General features: G+C 37.4%; 1 protein-coding gene across 1 annotated transcript in view; it reads right to left on the bottom strand.

The window, feature by feature from the left end:
* LOC113506985 overlaps positions 1-14769 on the bottom strand; it is a 98509-nt gene that overhangs the window by 56704 nt on the left and 27036 nt on the right. Inside the window, exons 17-27 of the mRNA XM_026889834.1 lie at positions 14447-14629; positions 14160-14291; positions 13351-14071; positions 13074-13249; positions 12083-12991; positions 11662-11799; positions 10178-10951; positions 9178-9321; positions 8842-8916; positions 8653-8733; positions 46-7758 (exon numbers count right to left, since the gene is read on the bottom strand). Of these exons, the coding sequence (XP_026745635.1) occupies positions 46-7758; positions 8653-8733; positions 8842-8916; positions 9178-9321; positions 10178-10951; positions 11662-11799; positions 12083-12991; positions 13074-13249; positions 13351-14071; positions 14160-14291; positions 14447-14629 (11046 nt within the window). The remainder of the gene's footprint in view (positions 1-45; positions 7759-8652; positions 8734-8841; positions 8917-9177; positions 9322-10177; positions 10952-11661; positions 11800-12082; positions 12992-13073; positions 13250-13350; positions 14072-14159; positions 14292-14446; positions 14630-14769) is intronic.

The raw sequence follows: 14769 nt of genomic DNA, 5'->3' as shown, positions 1-14769 counted from the left end.
ATTTATCTACATTGAAGCTTAACTAAAAACACCTTATAAGCCTACCTTTACGTGAACAGAGGTTCCCAGTGGTGTCATCGCATACACAAACAGCTGCATGGTTGACAACTAAACACGATTCTTTCTTTGTACAACCACTCCAAATCATGTCACATGGATTCTCGCATACTCCATTTAGACAGGCTTTATTCGTCGGGCAATGTGAGTTTATTTTACAGTGGATGTTAATTTTTATTTCAGTACTTTGTACAGTTGTTTCAGTAGAAGTCATGTCAGTAATAAGAGTAGTGTCAGTCCAAGCGGAAATATCAACTTCCTTTCTACGAGAAGACAAACTTTCCGTAGAGGTACTAATACCGGTAGAAGTATGTTGTGTCTTTGATGAAGGAACATTCTTACTTGTTTCAGTAGTTAACACAATATTGTTATCGTTTTCTCTAGTTGTACTTTGAAGAGTTTTATTTGGAACTTGAGTGTCGTCTGCATAAGATATGTCAGTGGCAGTAAAATCTAACGTTGACATACTAATGTCTGTAGTTGCAGCGAAAGTGTTTGAGGCTCGCTGTGTTGAGATATCTACGATTTCGTGGTCTGTTGGAGATATATCTGTATCTGAACTACTCCCGGTTGTCAATCCAGAACTGACAGAGGTAGTCTCAAATATATTTGAATCGTCAGTAGTATCATTAGTAACTAGCTGGATGGCAGAAGTTGTACTTTGCACTAATATATCACCTTGCTCTATAGTAGAAACATCATTATTGACTACGCCGTCGTTAGCCGTTATAGCAATTTCGGTTGTTCTTTGACTGTCTAAAATCGTACTGTTTTCTACAAAGCTTTCCGTCGAAGTAGTGGTTTTATTTGCTGTCGTAATCGACTTATCAGCATAACTAGAAAATGAGTTTGTGCTAGCATAATCATAGGAAGGGGTGAAGGTTGTATTTAAATCTTCTTCATTTGTAGAATCAACAAATTCACTAGTAAACGCAGTTTTGTCTCTTGAAAATTCTGTAGATATAAATGTCGGGGGACTATCCAAGTCAGAAGTAAAGCTATATGTGCTTGTTAATTCAGAACCTGCGACCGTAGACGATTCTGAAGAAGTTCTATCTATTGACTGAAAAGCATTAGATGTTTCTGTCAACATGTTTTCAGAGTTAGTTGAAGTCGCAATTTGTTCCGTACTACTTTCAGCAATATTTTGTAAAGTGGTCTTTGTATGATAGTTGCTTTGATTTTCAGTGAATACTGGGCCTTCTATAGTGTAAGCATCGCTAGGTATGTCAGAAGAAATGTCATTGAAAGTTGATCTTTGAACATTATCTTCTGTAGATGTTAATGATGGCAATGTTGACGTGTTTAGTATATTGTCCTCATAATTATGTTGAGTGGAAATAGTTTCTGGTGAAGTCTCCGAAAAAGTATATCGTAGTTCTGGAGCGTTAGAAGTTCCTTGCATTACATCGTTTGTAATCTCCGTTGAGTAAGCAACAGTCTCAGTATTTACAAATTCTGAACTAGAGCTTATCGTTGTAACTGTGTCAGAACCCAGATTGTTTGTCAATCCTGACAAACCCGGAGTCGAAGTAATGCGAATTGTTGTTGGTTTCTGTGTGTTAGTGTACTGTTTTTCAGGCATTTCCTTTATACCGAAAACGGCAGAAGAAGTTTGTGTTGGATAATCAGTAGATTCCGGGGTAACTTCACGCTGAATTTCAGTAACGTTATTCGTCATTTGTTCCGTATTAGTATTCATTTTTATATCTCCAGTGTTTGTTTTGGTGGTTTCCACGTATTTTGGCGTTGTTGTATTTATATCTAAAGTCAACGATTGAGGAGATGTAAATTCAAAAAGTTCTGTTTTAGCCACTGGAGCAGTAGCGTCTGTTAATTTCAAATATTCTGTGGTAGCTGTTTTACTGTATATTCCTGTTAAATTAGCGTCGTTTACGTTCAAGCTATCTGTTCTGGCTGATATGCCATCTGTTACAGATGCGGGTGTAACATTTTCGTATCTGTCGGTATCCGTCGTAGGAAATTCACTTCCTGTTACATATGTGGAATGTAAATCGTTAACGTATTGCACATTTACCGTTGTAACAATTGAATCGTCATTTACAGAGGTGGTCCTGACATCATCACTATAGTTTTCAGCATCTGTTGTAAGATATCCTGTTATAGACGTAGGGGTAACGTGTTTTTGTTCATTTATAACTACAGTTGTGTCAGTTATACTATCTGTAGCAGAGGTTGACGACATAAGTCCATATTTACCGCCTGTGGCTGCCAATTCACCATCTATTATAGTAGTGTGTGTAACACTATAATTTGTGGATTCTGTTGTTACTGATTTATCGTCCGTTATAGACGCGGCAGTGGTATCGGTCCTATTTTCTTTTAATTTGCTATCTGTTGCAGATGTGGTAGTCGTATCGTCAATACTATATTCCACGGCATTTGTACTTTCCGTTTCTGTTTCTGTTTTAGTAGTAGGTATATTTGCAATAATGGTAGATTTTGTAAGATCCTTATCATATATCACTGAACCTGATGTAATTGATTCACTCTGTGTTACGGAATCCGGAAACTTATCATCGTCATATTTCACTGTGTTTGTTGCTCCTAATGGGTTTTCTGTTATAAGAGTGGATGTGACTGTTCCATAATTCTTGGTCGTTTTTCGTTCATTATCCGCAAAAGCTGTGCTATCGTCTGACTCAGAATCTGTAGTTATGCCGTATTTTACGGTGTCAACTGATATGGAGGCACCTGCAGGTGTACTAGTAGTAACACGTTTCTTATCGTTAATGTCTGTTACTGTGTAAGTGGCAGTAGTAAGATCGAGCCCATATTTTTCAGTACCTATAGTTTCGAACCCGTTATCTGTAATAACAGTTGGTGTAACGTTTTCGTTACTATCTGTTATAGGTTGAGTAGCTTCATCATCATATTTTACAGTGTCTCCAGTAACCGACCTGCCATCTGTCACAGATGTTTGTGTGACTATTTCCAATTGTTCGGTGACAGAAGTACCCATTCTACCATCAGTAAATGAAGGTGGAGTAACATTGGCATCCAATTTTATGGTGGTTGTCGTAACTGAGCTTCCATACGTTACAGTGGAGGTAGAGAGGTCAAGTTTGTATTTCCCAGTATCGTTACCAATCGACTTTCCACCTGTTGCAGGTGTTAAATCGGCACCATCGTTACCTGTGTCTGTTGTAATTGGTTTGCTTCTTGTTACAGAAGTAGATACATGATCTTCATAAAGTGCAGTGCTCGCACTACTTAAGTTGCTGTCTGTTATAGATGCAGCAGTTACGTCGGCACCGTACTGCTTGGGATCTAAAACTGGTTTACTCTCTGTCACAACGGTCAGTCCATCTGTAATGATGCCGTTTACAGAAGTGGGTGTGACTGTTCCATATTGCACGGTGTCTGTAGTGGCTGATCTATCACTCGATACAGAAACAGATGGAGGAGGAGGTTTATCGGTAGAATAATTATTCGTTGTAATTAAAGGAGTGCTTTCATCTGTCCCAGATGAAGTAGTAATACCATATTTCTCGGAGTGTGTCGTAGTTAGGTAACCTTCTGTTACAAAAGAGGTAGAACCATCGCCATGTATCAAAGTGTTTGTACTGTCTTCTTTGCTATCTGTTACATATGTAGGAGTTACATCAGCATCATACTTTTCAGTTACTTTGATTATTGTGTTGCCATCTGTTCCGTGAGTGGTAGTTATTTCATCACTATATTTTCCAGGCTCTGTAGTACTAGATCTGCCGACTGCTACAGACATGGGTGTCATTGGGTTCACTTCTGTAGCCGATTTGACATCTGTTACAGATGAAGCTGTTACAACGTCACCAATTACCATTTCGTCTGTTGAACTATCTAAGCTACTGTCTGTTGTGGGAGACGAAGTCGGGTCTGTAACATACTTCTTAGTGCCTGTAATATTTGTTTCACTATCAATTATATACGTGGTAGTGATTTCATCCTTGGCCGTCTCGGTCTCCATAGTTACTGTTTTACTATCTGGTATGAAAGTAGGCGTGAATGTGTCATATTTATCGGTAACTGTTGTAGGCGATCTACCATCTGTTACATAACCCGCAGTTACATCACCACCATATTTTACGGTTTCAGTGGTAACCGCATAATTGGTTGTAACAGGAGTGGTAGTTCGATCCTGACCATATTTTTCTGTATTTGTAGGAGAAGATAAATCTTCTGTTGCAAACGCAGAAGTTTCACCAGCACCATATTTCAAGGTGGTAGTTGGAACTTTTTTTCCATCCGTGGAAATTGATAAACCTTCTGTTACAGAAGTCGCAAAATCATCATCTACATCTGTGACGGTGTTTTTACTACCTAATTTGTTATCTGTTAATGAAGTAGGTGTGACAATTGTAACTTTCTCACTAAGTGTGGTACCCGCTTTATCACCTACTGTAGATGTAGGAGTTGCATCGAGATCATATTTTACTGTTACTCCTCCATATTGCTTATCTATTTTAGAGGTTGTGGTAACAATATCTCCAAGTTCAATAGTACTTGTTGTAAAAGTAACGTCGTCATCATATTTTACTGCGTCCGTGGTATATGATGTACCTGCTATCGATGTTGGAGTTATATTAGTAACGTTTTTTATAGTATTAGACCTATCATCTTTCACAGATTTATCATCACCATATTCCACTCCGTGCGTTTTAATTGCTGATCCCTCTGTTACAGAATTAGTGGCTAAATCATGTTCATATATAGTTGTATCAAAACTTAGTATGTTGTCTGTCACAGAATAGGGTGTTGAATTTTCCGATTTTTTAGTTTCTGTAGTTGCGGCACCGTTGTCTATAGCGGAGGCAGTACTTAATTCATCTATATACTTTTCTGTATTGGTAGTGGCTATCTTTTGATCTGTTACAAACTCTGAAGTTACACGCGTATTTTTATCGGTGGTCGTTGGAACTGATCTACCATCTGTTATATAAGAAGTAGTAACGTCATCACCATTTGGAACAGTGGCTTTTTCTTCCTCATATTTTGTGACTGATGCACCTTCTGTCACTTCTGGTAAACTAGTTAAATCGTCCGTATACCTCGGTAATCCTGTTGTAAAAGTGACAACGGCGGTTGTGTCACTGTTATCGCTACTCGTTATTTCCGGCGTAACTGTTTTACTATCTGTGAAACGTATTGTTGTTAAATCGTCTCGATATTGGGTCACTTCTTCCACATTTGTCACAGGCGAACCAGTTACTTCATCTTCTTGTCTAACCGTTTCTGTTGTACTTAATATAGGATTTGTTACAACGGTAGCAGTTTTACCATCGCTATATTGCATCGTTTCAGTAGTAACTAATCTATCATCCGTTACCAAAGTTTGAGTGTCTTTTTTATTTAGCTCAGTGTCTGTTGTTACAGATGTTGGAATTTCATCTGCGCCGTATTTAACAGAGTTTGTCGTTCCTAAATTGATATCTGTGACAGTAGAATGTGTTTGTTTTCCATATATATTAGAGTCTGTTCGAGCCAATAATTCGTCTGTTACAGCTACAGGGCTAACATTATCTCTATATTTTACTGTACTAAGTGTATATAACCCTCCTTCTGTGAAAGAAGGAGTTGTAATATCATCTTTATATTCGACCGTACCAGGTGTATCTGTTCTTATTTCTGGTACAAAAGTAGACGAGACAATATCTGTTACAGTTGCTGAAGTCACAACACCTTCACGTTTCATCGTATCTATTGTAATGGGATCCTTATCGCTTACAGAGGGTAAGGTAACATCATCTCCATTAATGACGGTATTAGTACTTAATGACCTTTGATCTGTTGTCATTGATGAATCGATACCTCCTTCAGTAACGGGTGTTAAATCATTGTATTTTAGAGACTCAGTTGTACCCATATCTCCGCGAGGTATGTATGTAGTGGTAGCACCATCAACATTTGGAACTTTAACTGTAGTTTTCGCCTCAATGTCGATAATTTCTTTAGAAGTTGTTGCGATAACTGTTTTTTCTGGTATTTTATATGTTGTTTGTAATGTATTTTCAAGATTAACTGATTCAGTAAAAGTAGCCGGTAAAGTAATAGATTCATCAACTTTAGAATCTGATAATGATGTCACTGTTGGGTCTGGTTCGTTGTTGATAAAACGATCTGTTACATATTCAGTCACTGTATAAGGTTTCGTAACTGCTTCAACATTTGTTACTACTCCTATAGTACTAGGAGCCGTGAGCATGTCTGGTTCTTGTATTGTTTTCGTTGTAGTATCAATGATATACGGTATGTCTGTATCGGCAGGACGGACAGAAGTCATTTCTCCAGGAATCAAATGTTGAACTGGTGTTTCACTATCAATACCAGAAGTCGTCGAGTACTCCTCTATTAATATTTCTGTTGAAGTTGTGCTTCTGAATACTGTATTTTCTCCTCCTAATGTTTTTTCCAAATCAATTGGATTCACCGTTTCCATATCAGTTGAGCTGGCAGATGTCAATCGTGGGGTTAATTCCATCGGCAATGTCGTCATCGTATTCAAAGATTCCGATTGCGTGTTATACTGTGTTGTTATCGAATCAGTTGAATCGCTAGTTGACATCGATTTCGTTGCGCTATATGAATAACCAGTAGTTGTGTGGGTTACGGTACCTGTATTTTCGCCAGTTATTTGTGTGGTTTGAGTAAATTCAGTCGGGTATTTTGTTGCTTTAGACCCTACTGGAGTAGTTTTATTTTCATCATAACCCTTTTCCATATTATGTATTACTAGACCTTTGTCTGTTGTAGAAGTAGGAGAATTTGTACTTAAAAATGAAATAGAAGTAGTTATATTTATTTGTGGTTCGTCCTGTATTAAGGTAATTCCTGTATAATTACTATTAAGTTTTCTTTGATTTTCTGGGGTTTTAGTGTTTTTATTTTCAACCGATGCTGTTGCATTATTTGTTTCCAACGTTTTTTTAGTGAAAGGCTTTATAGTACTTTCCACATGGATTGTACTACTACTTTGCAAAAGAACATCAGAATCAATTGATGATTGATAGTCGTCTACATTTGTATAGGGTGTAGTAATTTGCGTAGTAGCTACGTTATGATTAATATCTGTGGAGATCAAATTTGATTCCGTCATTTTATGACCAGTCTTTGTAGATAGTTTTGAATCAGTAGTACTAGTTACCATACCGTCACTACCAGTAGATTGTGTTTTAGTATATATATCAGATGTAGGTGTAGTACTATACAATGAAGTATTTAAAGCAATACTCTCCGTTGGGTGCGGCGATTGTTCATTTATTTTAACGGTACTAATTCTATCTACTTCATTGAGTTTCGAAATGGTTTGATCAATTTGTGATAACGTTGTGGTACTTAAACTAGAACTTTCTAAAACATCTGAACTACTGAAGTTTGTTGACGTCAGTGTAGTAAAATCGACAGGAGTATCTGTCATTTCAGTCGTAGATTTTGTGATATCTATAACGCCACTATCAGTTACGGTACTTGTGGTATCAATTTCGCGAGATGTTGTTGATATTACGCTTGAAGTACGCGGTATAGTGTCAGTAGTTTGGTCATTGGTAGTTATTGGGTTAGGAGTCGTAAAGGGGGAATCATTATTTTCAGAAACAGTCTGCGATACTTGGTCATTAGTTGTAGTCATGTCTATAGTAGTGGCAGATTCACTTTTTCCTCCAGATGTGGTAGTGGTTTCGGTTAGTGGGACATAAGTTCCATCTGTTAATGGGAATGTACAATACCATTAATTAATTATATTATACGATAAATTTTAATCTTTAAACAAACTACACTTGAAATTTTACGAACATAAATTATCCGTTAAGTTTCTACAAAAGGCAAAGAAAGATAAAGTATAAAACAAGAAGACTATAGATTACGTACAAGCATAAATACGAGTTCATAAGAAAAATCTATCTACAATAAGAACTACTGCCCAGATCTACAAAGTATCAGATAGAAAAGGAAGACAAAAGTAAAGTTCAAACGATTTTAGGCTTAAACGACCAACTACAAGTGTAGAGAAGTATAGGTAGATAAATATTCAAAAGTAGTAACCGTTATAAAGTCGACTAATACTTAATTATAAAATAATATAGTATAACTATATAGGACAGAGATATTGTACCTAATACTTTTTTTTAATATATTTATCATTGCGGTCTTTAAGCCTAAAGGCGTTTATTTTCTATTTAAATAATAGTCCTGTGAAACTTACACTGTCCCAAAGTGTTTCGGAGTATGTACATATCGCATAAAATATTGCCTGTCGGGTCTGCCGAGATATCGTAGCCAGTACTTTGTGGCGTTTTATCGGACAAATGGTAGATATACTAAAATTATAGCAATGACCAGTTCATCTGGAGTTAGTTTTGCTATTCACATAATAAAAATAATAGTAGTTGCAGACTTGCTAGTATTACAGCTATAGTCTACGAAACGTCAATTATGTGAAAATAGCACTTACGAAAGGCACAGAATACTGTATCATAACGTAAATACAAGTAAGTATTGTATCACAATCACAGTTAGCTCAACTTTATGTAAATTAGCAAAGTTAACATTATAAGTATTTAGCATTTGATTTATTCAATGTATATACAGTGCACTTACTTTCCATGCAGGCACCAGAAAATGGATCGCAGGGGACGCCAGGTCGGCAGTGCGCACAGTTTGTTTGCGGATGTCTTTCTTCTGTGAAAAGGACGTAGCATTATCAGTAAGCCCAAACACTATGAATATACTATCATCATATACTTAGTTACTTTACTATACAAGAAATTGTATGTAGTATAAACTTACCTCGAACGCATGCACAACCGTCGCAGAATGTGTTTGGATATCTCGCACAGTCAGATGACTTTTGACACTGGCATACTGAAATAAATTTATTTTATGAATACATAAGGAATACATCATATTTTGTTTTATACTTTATATTGAATGTAAACTAAGAATAGATACCATGAATTTTAAAATAATATAACATTATTTTAAAAGATAATATTATAAAGCGTAAGGTATTAAGTTAATTTCGAAAAGAATAGCTTTAGTTCAAGCATAACAAGCAAAATGTTGAAAAAATTAATAATTTTTGCGATAAGTGCCTGTTTACTATATTAAGTCAAAATAAAATACCTTTAGAGCAAACAGGTTGATGGTCGACAACGGCGCAGTGATCGCCATTAAGACAGGGACCGCCGCGCGCGCAGGGGTCGGCACACCGGCCTCCGACACACGCCAGTGTAGGAGCGCAGTGCTCATGACCGCCGCACTCTGTGGCTGTACATCAAACAACGCACTTGAAAAACTATAATAAACTCACATTTCAATTCTTCATTCGACTACATTTTTCGTAGCACTGCGAAATAATTTTGAAGATCGGAAAGCTATAATTTCTGTCAATACAGTAGAAGCTGGAAAAATCTGTGTGGTGACACTAATACTTAAAAGTCTGACATAACATTTTTAAGACATTCAACTTATTTAATGGTCCTTATGCTTCTTCGTATTATATTTAAACAATAAGTTACATTATATGAGGATATAAAGTAAAAAAAGAAGTTACCGTAATAAAAGGTTTTTTGGGACAAGATGTCAGTAAGAGCCAGGAAAAATGCAATAACATTTTTTTCCTAGAATTGGGAAGTTGCCTAATTTATTAAAAAATAAACAAATATTTTTTGAATAACACATTAATATAATAAATACGTACATAAGTAGGGTGTAGAAGGCATTCTAAATAATTCTGCAAACTCTGTCTCGTGGCGGTTTTGTTGCATATCGTATTAATGCCAAAGCGTTAAAAGCGTTAAAAGTAAATTTAATTAGAGCATCCATTACCAAAATGAGTGTGAAATTAATTTTATAATTGATATGTACACTACAATATAAATAGCATGCAAGAAAATTCTACCTGATGCAGAAGGAGTTCATACTGTGGAGTAAGATAAATATGAACATGCTAGAAACAATAGAAAACAAAGATAGAAAAGAAACTGCATGAAGACATAAAGTAGAAACTATAAAAATCCTGTAATAATGAAGAACAACAAGATTATTAAGATTCATATAAGACGCTAATATACTAAATGGTAGGTACACTAATATTGGAACTTTGTAGTCACTATAAATTTACCTTTAGTGCAGCCATGTTTTTCATCGTGTGTGAATCCAATAGGACAAAACTTGCAAACAGGGTGGTGATCTTCTACTGAGCACGGAGCACCACCACAAGCGCCTTTACAAGGGTCTTTACATTGGAAGTCTTTGCATGCTAAATTGCTCGGACATCCACTGTCTCTTAAGCAAATCGATAGCGATGGGTTACATTCTTCGACACATACACACATGGCGCGGTGATCAACTACTTCACATTGTTTACCCTTTGGACACATGGGCTCCACAGACGCTTGGCAGGGATTCACACACTTGGAATTACGGCAGGCCGCATTAGACGGACACTGTTCGTCTCTTGTACACTCTGCGTGTTCTGGTGCGCAAGTCAATTCACCCTTTTCATTTAAAGCAAATCCATTTCGACATACACAAATCGGTCTATGATCTCGCACTTCACATTTTTGATTACGTCGACAATTTTGGTATCCCATGCATGGGTTACGACATAAATTAGTGCTTAGATCACATGCTAATTTCGATGGACAGGCTTTAGTGTCAGAACAAGTAAATGTGGCATTATGTTCGGCAGAGGGTTTGCAAGTCGGATCTATGCGGCATGCGACGCGCGGCTGTCCCACGTAGCACTGAGGGCACGTACACTGAGCTTTGTGCATCAGAGGCACACAGAGAGCGTCTTCTCCACACACACCACGCACCGTGCAAGGGTCCACGCAGTGCAAGCTCAAACACGCTCTGTCTACTGGGCAATCCTTGTCGCTCGTACATTCGATACCTAGGAAGATGTGAAAGAAGAAAGCAGAGTCGAAAGAGCGGTACCTTCAGCCGCGAAGAGGAAACTTTCTCACGAGACAGTGCATGCTTTTTGAAACTGACAGTTTATGACCAGAGATATGTATATAACGGAATATTATAATACAAGCGATATGTACATGAAGCCGAACAAAATGTTACTGACGATTTGATAACTTAAGCACGAACGGTGAGAATGCTTCCACTAATTAAACATACTGTTAAGTACAGATATGTTCCAACATCAATATTATAATGGAAAACATATTTGTACTAAAGTATTTATTTACTAGATATATATAATTAGAATCATTCTTTTAACATGAGGGTTCCCAAGGATGTATATATGTATGCTATAAATTAAATAAAACTCATTAAACCTTTTTACTCCTTAACTTTGGATTGGCATGATGAAAATTTTAAACCTCCTTTGGCACCCATGCCGTTATCGATAAATGAACTTATCCCATTAAGATACCACTTGTATATACAAAAATGTGGTAAATACCTAATATTGAAATAAATTAGATATATTACAGTTGTAAATATTACCGACCATGATATCTACTTTCAATCATGAGTTCGCCTAACTCAATTAAATGATAGGACGCAACTGTGAGATACAGATTATACTGTATAAAGTGCATTTTTACATGGTGTCGACACGAAAAAAATACTGTCATTTTTACTCACTGGTGTGGCATTCAACATCGGCCTGTCCTTCTGTGCCGGGAATACATCTACAAACAAATTCTGCGCCTTCTCTTAAACATTCCCCATTAATACCACAACCTGTGGTTCTACAATCAACAACACTTCGTTCCTGGGCACCTGTAAGAGAAGTCATTGAAAGTCTGAATGTAAAAATAATTTACTCATTAATTTAAATAATATGTACTTATTCACGGTATCTGTACCTACGACATAACATTCTTTCATAAAAGTAATCGTAAGTATTGCATTGTACATTATAATGAACGATATCCCAAGCATTCACACGAGAAATTAAAAATAAATATGATGAATATTTTTTTGTTTTAAATCCTAAATCAAATCATATGGATATACAACAACACATAACGGTCAGACACATTGTGTTCGAACAGTTACTTACATTCTATGTTGGGGTCACCGTTAGGATAGTTTCGTGGGCAGAAACATTGCGCTTCGCCTTTAGCTCCGATATGACATTGTGCGTTGGTTCCACATGATTTAAAGGCACAAGGCTCCATGGCTCCACAGAAGCACTGTTTGTTGGGATTACCGGCGCAGTTAGGAGGGCACGTGCACTCGTAATTACCATCTTCTAAGTCACGACAGCGTGCACTCAACCCGCAGGGATTTCTCAAGCAACTGCCAGCTGCCGGCTTAGAACATTCCACTTTAGCATTTCCAATGAAATTTGGAGGGCATGAGCATTCAGGATTTCCGTTTACTGATCGACAAATGGCGTTGACACCACACGCTCCTAAACATATATTTTTACATTTGCCGTCAGCGCATTCTTCGTCAGCGTCGCAGTCTTCTTTTTGGGCACATTCATAGGCTTTACATTGTTCAGCAGGATCACCAGTGTATCCACTTGGACACTTACATATAGCTCGGTGGCGCACAGCAAAGCAAGCAGCATCTTTGCCACAAGTTCCTTCTTGGCATGCTTTTATACAACGTTTTGAGGAACATACCATATCGTCTCCACAATGAGCATCGTGATTACATCCAGGTATACAGACATTTTGAAGACATATTTGTCTCTCAGGGCATTTATTTCTAACAGAACAAACAGTTCTACATCCCCCATTCAAGCATTTCTCGCCGCATGAACAATCGGTGTCAGCTTCACATAGTGAAACACAATAGCCACTGTCGTCGCAAGGACAAAATCCGTCGCATAGCATGGTTTTCTTCTTGCATTCAACAACAGGATTTCCAGTATAATTGCTGTTGCAACTGCATTGAGCGCGATGATTTTGAACTTTGCAATCAGAGCAAATACCGCAGACTGCATTTTGACTGCAGGGATCTGCACAAAAATAGAAAAATACATAAATAAAGTAATTTATCACAATACAACACACTATGTAATAAACGAATTGATATTTTACCTTTGCATTGTCCTTTTAAGCATGCTTGGTTAACATCACAAGCGTTATCGTCACGACAACCTTGTTTACAAATCCTGTTTTCACAAATGTATCCTTCACTACAGGCTTCATCACTGTTGCAAACTACTCTACATATGCCCCGAATGCATTTTTCGTTTGACAAGCAAACGCTATCGCTGAAATATAAAATTATTGTGTTAATATCAAGTTAAGAAAATGTAAAAAAAACAGCCTTTTTATGTGGATAATATAATCATAACAGTAAGTATTTTCTCACCTTCTGCATGAAGGATGACATGTTCCACCATAGCAGTTAAACCCATCAAGACAATTCTTGTTTGAATCGCAAGGTGACATTGTTCTTCTACAAACGGCTTTAGGATCTCCATATAATGTTGGCGGGCATGTGCATACGGGTAGGTGATCTTTGGCTGTACATAAAGCGTTCGCTCCACAGGTAGCTGGTTCAGTACAGGGATCAACACACTGTCCAGATAAGCATGCAAGTTGATTTGAGCAGTCAGAATTTGATCTGCAGCCTGTGACACAGATACGACCATCGCATACTTCCTCGTCCGAACATTGTTCGTCTGAAGTGCAAGCGTAGCGACAGACGCCCGAATCACATCGTTCTCCCTGTAGGCATTGAGAGCCATCAGCGGTACAAGTAGGGCGACAGCGATCGTCTTCACATCTCCATCCGGTTGCACAGTCCGTATGCATGTGGCAATTCAGGGATGGGGCGCGCACGCATCCAATATTAGGTGTCGGATTAGGTATTAATCCCTCTAGACACGTACAAGAAGCTTTTCGTTCCGTGACAGAGCAAGCGGCGTTGGGCCCACATGGGTTTATGTCATTATCACACGGGTTTTGGCATACATTGTTTTTGCAGAATTCATCGGGTCCACAATCTTCATCGTGCCTACATCCATACTGACAACTGTGTCCCAAACATATATGTCCCAAGAAACAGTCATTATCTACGCGGCAGGTTACTGTAAAATAAAAATAATATTTATAATTATTTTAAATGATTGGTTGCAGCGCATAATCTAAATACTTAGAAATAATACGAAAACTTACACAAACAAGCGCCTTTAGTACATCGTTCATTTAAAGCACATTCTTCATCTGCCTTACACTGAGGGACACACATAGAATCTTGACACATGTAATCGTCTTCGCACTCTCCCGCGGAACCGCATAACCTTGGCACTAAAAAAAATTTAAAAATTATACACCGAATGTTTTCGCCACTAAAAAAACATGAATACCTCACGTATTTTGGCTGTAAATTATAACATATGCAAACTACACCAATGGAAAGATGAAACTTTGTAGAAAAACTATCAAAATAATACATTACTTACTTCTGACACACTCAATATCTTGGTTGCCTGTAAAACTGTTAGGACAGCTGCATTGGACTACGTGGTTATCGATTCGGCACATAGCGTTCAGTCCACACGTTTTTTCCATTTGGCACGGGTTGATACATTGACCATTTGAACACTTTTCACTCGTTCCACATTCTTCGTCTACGAGACATAAGCCTAAAACATTTGATTTGGTTAATATTGCTATTACCGGTTTTAAGTTTATACAGATTAACAAGATTTTATAGTATGTGTACAATTGTACATGTGTGCAAGATGTGTACAATAATTATTGTAAGTACATGTGAAAAGCTACA

Source organism: Trichoplusia ni, unplaced genomic scaffold (assembly GCF_003590095.1).
Source record: "Trichoplusia ni isolate ovarian cell line Hi5 unplaced genomic scaffold, tn1 tig00000182, whole genome shotgun sequence".
NCBI lineage: Eukaryota > Metazoa > Arthropoda > Insecta > Lepidoptera > Noctuidae > Trichoplusia > Trichoplusia ni.
Note: the sequence above shows the minus strand (reverse complement) of the source record. Positions and strands in the feature narration are given on the sequence as shown.